This window comes from Calidris pugnax, unplaced genomic scaffold, assembly GCF_001431845.1.
Source record: "Calidris pugnax isolate Ruff unplaced genomic scaffold, ASM143184v1 scaffold212, whole genome shotgun sequence".
NCBI classification, from domain to species: Eukaryota; Metazoa; Chordata; class Aves; order Charadriiformes; family Scolopacidae; genus Calidris; species Calidris pugnax.
Genome location: NW_015091012.1, coordinates 426,873 through 439,032, shown reverse-complemented (window position 1 = coordinate 439,032; position 12,160 = coordinate 426,873). Strand labels below are relative to the sequence as shown.

At 39.5% G+C, this 12,160-nt stretch overlaps 1 protein-coding gene across 3 annotated transcripts in view; it reads left to right on the top strand.

Annotated features, from left to right (window-relative positions):
* The window catches only part of ENPP1 (ectonucleotide pyrophosphatase/phosphodiesterase 1), a 56,990-nt gene that overhangs the window by 24,473 nt on the left and 20,357 nt on the right, over positions 1 to 12,160 (top strand). For all 3 annotated transcript variants that reach the window (XM_014955649.1, XM_014955648.1, XM_014955650.1), the window contains 5 exons: positions 5,852 to 5,960; positions 6,977 to 7,108; positions 8,660 to 8,691; positions 9,844 to 9,971; positions 11,094 to 11,163. In XM_014955649.1, coding sequence (XP_014811135.1) covers positions 5,852 to 5,960; positions 6,977 to 7,108; positions 8,660 to 8,691; positions 9,844 to 9,971; positions 11,094 to 11,163 — 471 coding nt within the window. The remainder of the gene's footprint in view (positions 1 to 5,851; positions 5,961 to 6,976; positions 7,109 to 8,659; positions 8,692 to 9,843; positions 9,972 to 11,093; positions 11,164 to 12,160) is intronic.

Below are 12,160 nucleotides of genomic sequence, written 5' to 3'. Positions count from 1 at the left end.
TCCTTCACCCTTAAAAGCCAGGAGAAGTTCAACCCTCAGTGGTACCAGGGACAGCCTGTAAGTACTGACACGCTGCTGAGGACGCCCATCAGCCTGTCCCCCTGTTACTTAACACCACTTGGATGCACAGCGATGTCGAAAGAGTACAGAGGGTGCCTCTAAGTCAGCCAAGAAGCATTACTCAGCACGATTAGGAATTCCCATGCTCGAGCTGCAGAATGACAAATGAAACAAAAGTGCAACAGACGTGATTGAATTTACAGGGAATTTTCTCTAGGGAAAAAAAAAAACTATCTCGAAATAACTAATAAAGAAACCAGATTTTTCTTCTGTTTTTAATGTGAAGCGGGCTTGCGGTTAACCTCTCTGAGGAAACCAATTAGTTTTAGTGATAAACAGAATTAAAGGTTTACACTCTGCCCAGACTACCATCAAATCTAAAGATGTGATTTTTAAAAGAAACCCTCTTGGTTCAATCGTACAGCTGTGGCACATCTGCCGAGAGTGCCATCGAAAGGAAGTGGCAGGGGAAAGGTTGGGTGTGCTGGTCTGGAGAACAGAAGAATAGCAAGGGAACAGATGCAACTATTGAGTAATGTGGGGAGGATCAATTTTTTTATTTAATTTTACTTTTTCTGGGAAAGAACACACAAGTGTAGACTTTATGGGCCACTGAGAAGAAGGTGGTGTACAAATCAGGCAGGAAAACATACAGAAAGCAAACAGAAACCTTCAAATTGTGAGATTGGCAGTAAAATCAGAAGAGTTGACCAAACTCTTGCTCCCATACTTCAAAATATGTGAGGCATAGGTCCTGGGAACATTCCCACCCCTCCTTGCATCACTCTTCTTGAGACATTTCCGCTACTTGGTGTTCAGCCATGGTTCTCAAACCAGTGTCCTCAAACTAGGACACTACCACTGAGCTAATGCTCCATCCACGGGAGCTGATGGTTCCTACTTCTGGTGTAGCAGCAGAAGGGATGTGAGTGTTTGCCACGAGGAACTGAGCTGCAACGGAGCTGGTGAGGGGTCTGGAGCACAAGTCTGGTGAGGAGAGGCTGAGGGAGCTGGGGGTGTTCAGCCTGGAGAAAAGGAGGCTGAGGGGAGACCTTCTGGCTCTCTCCAACTCCCTGAAAGGAGGGTGTAGCCAGGGGGGGTCGGTCTCTTCTCCCAAGGAACAGGCCATGGGACAAGAGGAAATGGCTTCAAGTTGCACCAGGGGGGGGTTAGGATGGATATTAGGAACAATTTTGACACTGAAAGGGTTATGAAGCCTTGGAAGAGGCTGCCCAGGGAAGTGGTGGAATCACCATCCCTGGAGGTATTTAAAATCCGGGTTGACACAGTGCTTAGAGACATGGGTTAGTGATGGTTTTTATCAGAGTTAGGTTGATGGTTGGACTCGATGATCTGAAAGGTCCCTTCCAACCCAGACAATTCTGTGATTCTAAGGTGTATCTGGTGGTGTATCTCGAGGTGTTATCTATCTAATGATGGTAGTTGTTCTTCTCCCGCAGATCTGGCTAACGGCTATGTACCAGGGTCTAAAAGCGGGCACCTTCTTTTGGCCTGGGTCAGACGTAGCAGTGAATGGAACCTTCCCAAACCTGTATGAAAAATACAACAGGTGTGTAAACTCCTGGGTCTTGGATTGATATATTGCTTTAACTGTTGCAGCAGGACAGACACCAGAGAAAGCATCAGTGGTTTTCTCCTGCTTTTCTAAACAGTTGTACACAACATGGAAAAAAGATAGGATCTGATTAACTCTGTTTCAGAACAATGTAGATTCTTTGTTTAATTGTTTTGTTGTTCCTCAGCAAATGTTTAACAGCAAAGATGTGGAAAAATCAGCTTAAAGGACAGCCAGCTTTGAAGCTTTAGTGCTCTTCTGTTCCTACTTATAAAAGTCTTCAGAGGTTGTGTTTAGAGTCACTCAATCCAAACCTCTCATACAGTGAATGGATCAGGTCTTGATGTGGCCATGAAAACTCAAGTTTTACTGTTGACTGTGGTAAATTGTTCCAATGTAAAATTATTTTCATTGCAAATTTTGAAAAAATATCCTATTAAGGCAGCCACGGTTTAGTCAGCAATTGCTCCTCACTGCAATTAAACGTTTTCTGTCTAATGAAAATTCTACATAAATCTGTTTATCACCATTTACTTAACCTCAAGTGTTGCCCTAGAAATCAGGCTTCTCATTTTTGTTTTCCTAGGGTTGTTTTTCTCATGCTATGCCTTTCATATAGCCTGGGAACTCTGATTCTGGATTTGCTGCCTCCATTTTTTTCTCTAGGGACTTGTACATTATTACTTGAGCTTGACTTAAGTAGCTCAATTCCTAACTTTATGGGTGCCTCATGTTGTTACAGGTCAACGTACTTACTGTTTGTCCACCCCCCAACTGAAACTTTTTCAAAACATAATACAGGAATAAAAACCTGCACGTGATTTTGCTCCTTGAAGGCAGTTATTCTCTTTGTATAATAAACACAAGGAAATACTGGGAGCTTTATTCTAATTGCATTGCAATCAGTGGTCATTAACTCCTGTAGAGTCACAGGCAATTAGCGTAGAGAAACTTGCATCCGGTTGACTTCAATTTTCTCTGCTAAAATACATTGATTTTTGTAATAAGTGGCTAAACTTTTTTAGCTCTTGGTCCTAACTTTATGGGTGCCTCATGTTGTTACAGGTCAACGTACTTACTGTTTGTCCACCCCCCAACTGAAACTTTTTCAAAACATAATACAGGAATAAAAACCTGCACGTGATTTTGCTCCTTGAAGGCAGTTATTCTCTTTGTCTAATAAACACAAGGAAATATTGGGAGCTTTATTCTAATTGCATTGCAGTCAGTGGTCATTAACTCCTGCAGAGTCACAGGCAATTAGCATAGAGAAACTTGCATCCGGTTGACTTCAATTTTCTCTGCTAAAATACATTGATTTTTGTAATATGTGACTAAACTTTTTTTAGCACTTGACATTATTACTTGAGCTTGACTTAAGTAGCTCAATTCCTAACTTTATGGGTGCCTCATGTTGTTACAGGTCAACGTACTTATTGTTTGTCCACCCCCCAACTAAAACTTTTTCAAAACATAATACAGGAATAAAAACCTGCACGTGATTTTGCTCCTTGAAGGCAGTTATTCTCTTTGTATAATAAACACAAGGAAATACTGGGAGCTTTATTCTAATTGCATTGCAATCAGTGGTCATTAACTCCTGTAGAGTCACAGGCAATTAGCGTAGAGAAACTTGCATCCGGTTGACTTCAATTTTCTCTGCTAAAATACATTGATTTTTGTAATAAGTGGCTAAACTTTTTTAGCTCTTGGTTGATCTTGTGTTGTTCTGATGCAGCTCAATCCCCTTTGAAGAAAGGGTGGTAACTGTTCTTCGCTGGCTGCAGCTGCCTGAGGATGAAAGGTAGGTATATCATTACAAGTGTAAATTCCTCTTCAAGTGGTATTATAATGTAAATATGATTTCTGATTTAAACAATACCTTATGCATCATTCTAGCAATATTAAAATCCTATTTAATGCAAGCCTGTTTCTATGACTTACACCTTTTTTAAATTAAATTGCATTTCTCTATTTCCCTTTAAACGTGTCCTTCCTCTGAATGACAGTGTGTTTCCAATATTTGATATCCGTTGTTGAAATATCTTCAAACTGTCTCAACGTCTATGTAAAATATTACATTTTTGGTACTGTTTGATATAGACCACACTTTTACACTCTGTATTTAGAAGAACCAGATTCCTCAGGCCACAAGTTTGGACCAGTAAGCAGTGGAGTAAGTAGCTTTGTATTTCTATTTATTTATTTATTTAATTTAAAGCTTTGCTCTGACGCAATAATAAACTTGAATAATTCATGTCAGATTAACCAAGACCATGTTCAGTAAAAAAAAATTGTGAATAGACAGCCCATCTGTAATTAACATTGATACAAAGCTTGTAATAAACAGCCTATTTAGTAAGTCTAATTTTTATTTTCTATATTTCAATAACTTCTAAATTGCCAAAGCATGTTTGGGTACGTCTTGTATGTTCTTTTATCTGCTCCTACTAATTCTTTATGTTGATTTTAAGGGTAGGAGGAGGGGGGACAGAAAGCTTATATACTTTCAATTTAGCAAGAACAGAGATTTTTATAGCAATGGTCCAATTTTTGGTAGTTAAGTATTCGTGTTATAATTGTCATTCACCTCCCCCAGGCTCTGTGCAAAGGTTAGATGGATATTGCTCTTATCTCCCTGTAGTTAGATTTTTATGCCTTCTGGGAAAGAGGGTGATAAAAGGGACAATCACCCCATCAAGCTGTGGTGTACCTATTGTATAAATTAAGAAGTCTTTGGGACTGCTGCTGTTTTCAGAAGTAACAAATATGTTTACATTTTAATAAATCACAGTGGAAAATGCAAAGGGAAAAAGCTCTTGGAAATTTGGAAATATTGTGAGGTTCTCCTGTCTCGAATGGTCGGGACGTTTGGGCATCTTAACTAGGTATGTCCTGGGTGACATAAGTAGGTGTCAGTGGTGACAACAGTAAAAAGCTCTTATCACTTTCTGTTGAGGTCTGAATTGTTCCTGTAAGGAACTACAAGATGAATATAAGTCCTCAGTGAAGTAGCAGGCAACTAATTGGAATTGCAGTATAGGGAAGGTGTTTAAATTAGTTATCCTTCCCTCTGGGTAATAAGTGGATCTAAAGCTCCCTACGTCAGGAATGCTCTGGAGAGAAAGACCCTGAGGCTTTGTCCAGAGTCTCCCCAGGAATGATGGATTTTAACCAGGTAGAATGTACTTTTCAAAAGGTAAAATATATTTTAGAAAGTAGACTCTTTCACTGGGTAAGGATAAAGAAACAACAGGAGTGTCTAATCTTTGGTCACACAAAGCAAGATAGCTTTTGTGAGTAGTTCAATGAGGTAACAGAATCACTTCATTTAAAAATAGTTTTTTCTTTTGTTTACTTAAAAAGTATTTAAAAGTAGCCCCAGTGGCTATACCTCTTGATTGTCAGAGCCCCCCAGACACTGCTGGACTGGGAGCTCCTTCCTTGGCTTTTTCAGTCCCTTTAAACTAGTTTATTCTGAGACTTTGAACAATCCAGTCACAATTTTAAGGGCAGTTTGTTCTGGAGCCTCTCCCGACGGGGATTTTGAGGAAAAGTTCCACCAGTTTGGCTTCCTCTATTCTCTTCAGCCCTCTGGTATTCTCCCACCAGCATCTGCCCCCTTAGGCTTGTGGCCTGTTGTCCTTGGTTGTGTCCCTGGTGATGTGACAAAATTCATAGAATGGTTTAGGTTGGAAGGGACCTTAAAGATCATCCAGTTCCAACCCCCTGCCCTGGGCAGGGACACCTCCCACCAGACCAGGTTGCTCCAAGCCCCATCCAGCCTGGCCTTGAACCCCTCCAGGGATGGGGCAGCCACAGCTTCTCTGGGCAATCTGTTCCAGTGTCTCACCACCCTCACAGCAATGAATTTCTTCCTAAATACCTTATCTAAAATTCCCTTCTTTCAGTTTAAAACTGTTACCCCTCGTCCTATGGCTCCACTCCCTGATCAAGAGTCCCTCCCCATCTCTCCTGGAGCCCCTTTAGGGACTGGAAGGGGCTGCTATAAGGAAACTTCCTCAATTTCAGGAATTTCACTGAAATTTCACTGACTATAGTCTGGGCGTGGGGTGGTCTATAAGAAGACCTCCTTGACTTTCATTAGCACATACTGTTACATTTTAAATTTATTAGCTTTCCCTTGAAATAAATTCTATTTTTTTTAATTGAAGTGATTAACACTTACTTTACACTCTTATTTTTGTCCTGCAGGTCATTATGGCGTTGCAGAGAGTGGACAACATAGTAGGGATGCTGATGGATGGTCTCAAGCAAATGAACTTGCATAAATGCCTGAACATTATTTTTATATCAGATCATGGTAAATTCGATTTTATAAAATACATCAGAATTTTGAAGAGCTGTTTTTTATAATGTTCTGAGTTTATACTTGCATGTTTCTGCCAATGTTAACAAAGGAGCTGATACCTAGAAATTATGTTTTGCATTATCAAGATAGTGTAAGAGATAATCAGTAGGTGAGAATCAAATTATTTTATGAGGGAGGGGAAGAAGTGGAGAACACGAAGAGGGATTAAATAACTTTCATATTTTATTCCTAATTCCTCTTGTGATCATTGCCAGTCAATAAAAGAAATAGAATAAAAATATGAATTGTAAAAAATAGATATAATTTTATTCTATTAACTGCCAAGTCAAAGTCAAAATTCAAGCCATATCTTCTTTTCAGTTCTCGGTTTCCTTATCCATTTTTAGAAGGCTGTGAATATGAAACTTTGATTTATTTCTGTAATAGGTTTTCTATATTTCTGGAATATTTTTTTTTTGCTTCTTTTCCTGACAAACAAAATATAAGCACTTATCCATGAGCACAAATTTGATCTGGAGAGCTCATTGCCACCGAGAATAAGCCAAGGCAGATATCTATATGGGTTTAAAAAATATTTACAAAATTAATGGAGGGTAAACCTATCAAGAATTATTAAAAGTAAGAGTTCAAATCCTTTTGACTTCTGGAAACTGATAAGGAGCCCTGGGTGGAAGATCGGTCTGTCATTGCTGTGCTTACTGGGTATTTCTCTAGACATGTTACTGAACACTATTAAGTAGGGTATTGAGCTAAATGAATATTTTGTCTTACTGTTCTTAGGCTTATAAGATTTCTTTCCCTTCAGAGAAGAAAATTTGTCTATTTATTGAATGAGAATGTCTTTCTTGGCTAAGGAAATGGCTGGTTCCTTATATTTAATGTTTTGTTTTCTTCCATACATGGGTATTGTGGTCTCCTTGGACTTCCACAACTTGAGTTACGTGTCTCCTCAGCGAGGCTCTACATGGATATTCCCAATTTTGAATAAAATGTCCTTCCTTTTGCAGGGATGGAAGCAGGGAGCTGCAGAAAAACAGCCTATCTGAACAGCTACCTGGATGATGTTCAAGATTTCATAATAGTACCTGGTCCTGCAGCTCGCCTCAGACCTAATAATGTTCCAGATGAGTATTTCTCTTGTATGTAATTGCTAAACTAATTTTTGTTACTTGGTTATACGCATTTGTATTTTATGATTACACACATAGGATCCACATAGTCCATTGATAAACCCGAGCGAAGGTCAACTAGGGACAAACTGGATGAGGGTGAAGAGGAAATACTGAGCAGTGCACTGGTGTTTTTAAGGACCTTTTGACTTTGCAGGTCTGAAAGTGCATTTGAAACCCACAGATTGCTTTTGGGGGTGGCCCCGGAGTCACCAACTGCAAATGCTTTGTGGCTGATGTTCCTTTGAATCAGATCTTTGCTGCTCAAGATGGCCCAAAAATCCCCTCCTCATGTCTCACCTCGTTGCCTGATTTACCAGTTTATGCATAAATTTGCTATATTCCTGTCTTAGAGGAATGTTAGACTGTTACTATCTTTTTGCATATTGAGTATTATATTTCCTAGTTATTAAAAAATGGTCTAATGGCCTGACAGCAGTTGAGTAAACTGCAAATAAACAGAAATAAGATAATAAACCTGACTAAAAATCAATGAAAGCTTACAAATTTTGAAGTTCCATTCATTATGCAGTCTCATTTTAAGTGAACATTTAATGCCTGGAGTTTTGGGTACTTTTTAACGTTGGATGCAGGTGTTTCCTTCATGTTTCTTAGGTGTGGGGTTTTTTTTTCTATCTAGACTGTTGTTCTCCATACCCTTTAAAACTTGTAAGCCTCAACCCCTGTTTATTCCATTACTTGATGCTATTCTAACCAGTTGTAAATGTTTCCTTGGAGAACGTGGGAGTCAAATGCAGCTCCAGGTTCTCCCTGGAGAAACCAGTTCAGGAAGAGGAAAAGCAGAGTATCTCCTGTTTCTGCCACGTGCAGTGTTTCCAGGAAATAGCGTAGCTGTCTCTGTGGCACCGCTTATATATATATATTTTTCAGGAATTATTAATGATTCCCTTGCCAGGGTAATCCTTTCTGTACTTTAGTCCAGCCTTGGATATGGGACTTGGGACAGAGGAGCTGCCCGAAACGTAATGGGCCTGTTTTTGGACAAAATGTCAAACCCAATGATGTAATGGTCCCTTTTGGCCTGAGTCCTCGTGGCTGAACCGCAGCCAGCTCGCACTTGGCTGTCCTTGGAAGGATGCTTGCCAGATAAAGCTGCTGCCCTGACAGTTGCATTCATTTCTTTTTTTTTTTTTTTCCTTAGAAGTTTATTAGCAAGCAGGAAAAATCCAGCTTGATTAGCACAGCGTTGGGTCGCCTCTTTTGTGAAAATTTCCTTCTTGGGTTATTTTTCTAACTGTGGCCAGTATAGTTTAACATTTTAAAGCTGTAAATAAGTAAGCAAGGGGAGGAGAAACTGTGAACTAAAATTTCATCAAAGCAATAGCTTGCCAGTTTAGTGACCTGTTTTGCTCCCTATGGCTTTCAGTCTGGAAAAATAATTTCTTATGGCCAGAATTTTATTGAAACTGAACTAATTATAGTATGTGATGGGAATGCTTTCATTTTACATCTAATTTTTTTTAAACTTAGGTGACTAATTCTTACATATGATTCTTCCAGTTAATTACGAAGGCATTGTCAGAAACCTCACAGTAAGTGTCATTTTATTTGTTGTTCTACCTTAATTTCTACTCTACCAACATTTACAGGCATTTTATAGCATCAGCTGTTTGTTGGGCTACTTGCAGAGCACCTGGACTTTGAATCAGTTACTTTCCACATGCTATCCACTTAATAACAACAATTAAGTTGTAAATTGTTAATTAGTTGTTGCAAGTCCCCTCGAAGGGGAGGGGAGGGGAGGGTCAAAGTTGAGTCAGGTGTCTGTGGTTAAGCATTAACTAAGGTTTTGTTTTAATTTCTTTTCACTAACTCTTATCTACTGCTGTATGATGTTGCTTTTCAAACTGGAAAACTTGTGTATCTGGACCATGCTGGTTGAGAACCAAGCCAGGGTAAAGCTCAGCCCCACCTCCTGGACAAGCATAAGATGTTCTTGCTCACACCTTTTTGATAAACAACTGTGAGCAAGGATATTGGTCTTTTTTTGCCAGTTCCAGCTTAAGGAATTTACTTTTCTGCTCTGTACCTGGCTTGTGTTCTCATCCCTGCACCACAGACTGTTTGCCTGTGGGTTGTGCAGACACTGCTGTTGGTGGGAGTGATGCTGTTTGATAGATGACTTCACTAGTCAAAAAATTCCAATATTATAGTTGAGGGGTTTTCTTGTGTGGTTGTGGTTTTTTTTTTTATTACTTTGTTTTTAAATCATTAATGGATCTTAGTTGGTGGAAAAAATCTATTTGTGACCAATCTAAAAAATCCTATGAATTAACTTTCTGCATTACAGAGCTGTAGAATTATTGCTCTGGGTAGTCTCCTACCACTTGTGAAAGTATCATGATGTTCATGTCTCAATGTAATTCTTAATTAATTCTAAGCAGTATTATTTGGTTCTGTACAAACGTAGGCTATAAGAAAAAAAAAAAAGAGTAAGTTATGTCCATAATCCGATATTTATATTCTTCCAATAATTGAGTGCAAAACCAGTCAGTACTCGTTATTAAAATAGTTATTAATATTTATGTCCCAGATCATATGACTCCAAACCTTGTGGAGTCCCATTGTCCTTAGTGGAAGTTATTGCGGACTCTTTGCAGTAGAAGTGCTTTATAAGAACTGTGCATGACATAAGCAAAAGTTTGGTGAAACGTACATCTTATATTTTATTTTAAACCTTTCAGTGCATAGAACCAAACCAGCCTTTCAAACCATACATGAAGCAGCTGCTCCCCAAGCGTCTCCATTATTCCTATAACGACCGGATCGAACCGTTGCACTTCTATTTAGACTCCCAGTGGCAGCTTGCAAGGTAAGGTACAGTTTTCAGTACTTGGTTATGCAGGAAATAATTTCTTTTTTTTCTCTTCCGGATGCTTAGAGTTCAATGACAGCTGTTGGAGTGTGGTGCTCTTGTTTGTCCTAGCAAAGGGACACAGCAAAGAATCAATACAAGCTTTCCTCTACATTTTTTGCTCATCTGAGGAAACTCAGTTTTAAAATGGCATCTGTAGATGCTCTGCCTGCTGAGTATGTGGGTAGTGGCAGGTTTTGTGACACAAATGCTGGAAACCAAGGTCCCATTTGTCAGATACTTGAGCCCATCTTGCCACGCTTCAGGGATTTCCAAACTGAGCCATGACAACTTAGCATGTTGAATCAGGCTCGTGAGTGATCCACTGGTAGACATTGAACTCATGAGCCCACGGTTGTTAATTACCTTCCATGTTCTGACCAGTGAATTTACAACTCCCAGAATAGTGGCATCTGCACTAATAATTCTGAACACCTCTATGATGCTGCAGGGCTTCCATCACCAAAGAGTTTTTCAGTCCATGTGTCCTGTTGTACAACACCATAATCGTGTGCAAGTTGTGCATATCAGGTTGGGGGTTACTAGAACTGTACACTTCTAAATAATTTGTATGGACCTGGCATATGTTGGATACTTGTTTTCATTAGACTGCAAGATGCCCAGCTCTTCTAAATAATTTGTATGGACCTGCCATATGCTGGATACTTGTTTTCATTTGACTGCAAGATGCCCAGCCAAATGCTCCAAATTACATTGAGTGTTTATTAAAAAATAAACAAACCAAATCTGAAGAATCTACTCATACAGAGTACTGGAATGTTCTGTTACCAAAATGACAGTGAAGTAAAAAAATCTGTTATCTTGAGAACAAACATTTTGTTCATATGTTGTCTGATATTTGACTTGATTTGGACCCTTGAGAATTCCAAAGGGATAACATTTGCAGAGAAAACTACCATTCTGATTTTAAAGGCAAATCCCTTCCAAAGCTTAAAGACTTTCTATTTCCTGTGGACAAGCCTCTGAGAAACTTTAAATAGACAAGTAAACAATGCATCCCCGAATGTATTTTATACTGCTATGATTTGTAAAGAGTGAGTTTATATATATTTTTCACAGGAAACCGCTTGAGATTAAAAGCTGCACAGGTGGATTCCATGGCTCGGACAATCGCTTCCCCAGTATGCAGGTGAGACTTAAACTTGGGCTAGTTTTTAGTTTTAACTCCTTCTATATTTTGAATGTCGTGTTTGCTGGATGTTGATGTGGTTTTTTTTAAGTTCTATGACACTATTCCATCTGCATTTAAAGAAAATGAGTATTTGTAGGATTGTTGGGATTGCTGTAGGTGTGCTGGGTAATCCCTGCAGGTGGGATTCTGTTGTTTTAAGAGTTGGGCAAAAACCCAACAGGACCAGGTGAGACTTAAACTTGGGCTAGTTTTTACTTTTAACTCCTTCTATATTTTGAATGTTGTGTTTGCTAGATGTTGAGGTGTTTTTTTTTTAAGATCTATGACACTATTCCAACTGTAATTAAAGAAAATGAGTATTTGTAGGATTGCTGGGATTGCTGTAGGTGTGGGATTCTGTTGTCATAAGAGTTGGGCAAAAAACCAACAGGATTTACCCCAGAGATTTCACTGTGCTGGTAAGAGTATAAAGTTATGCCAAGTTGTTTTGTTGCAACATTAAAAGCAGGAAAAGAGAAAACTTGGGTCATCAAATCCTCAAATACAATAATTGTAGATCTTGAGAGAATTCAGATCATAAGGCACCTTGGAAGGCCTCTAGATGCACCTCCAACTCATAACGGAGTCAGTTGTGAGATCAGGACAGGTTACACAGGGCTTTATGCAGTTGAAAGATGCCAAGGGCGGAGGCTCCACAAGTTCTAACCAACCCATTCCCCTGCCTGCCTGTCCTCCTGGTGTAAATGTGTTTAATTACAGCCAGACACAGCCTTTCCTCTTTCAATTTATGCCTGTTGTCTCTCTGCCTCCTACTGTGTAGCACTGAATGGCTTGGTCTCCTTGATGACCTCATTGTAGGTACCGTGGAGCCTCTGTCAGGTCCACCTGAAGCAGCCTCTTCTCCATGCTGAGCAAGCCCTGTCCCTCCCTGTCCCCTGAAGCAAGGCCTTCAGCCCCTCAACCGCCTCGGGGACCTTCCACTGAATTTGTGATG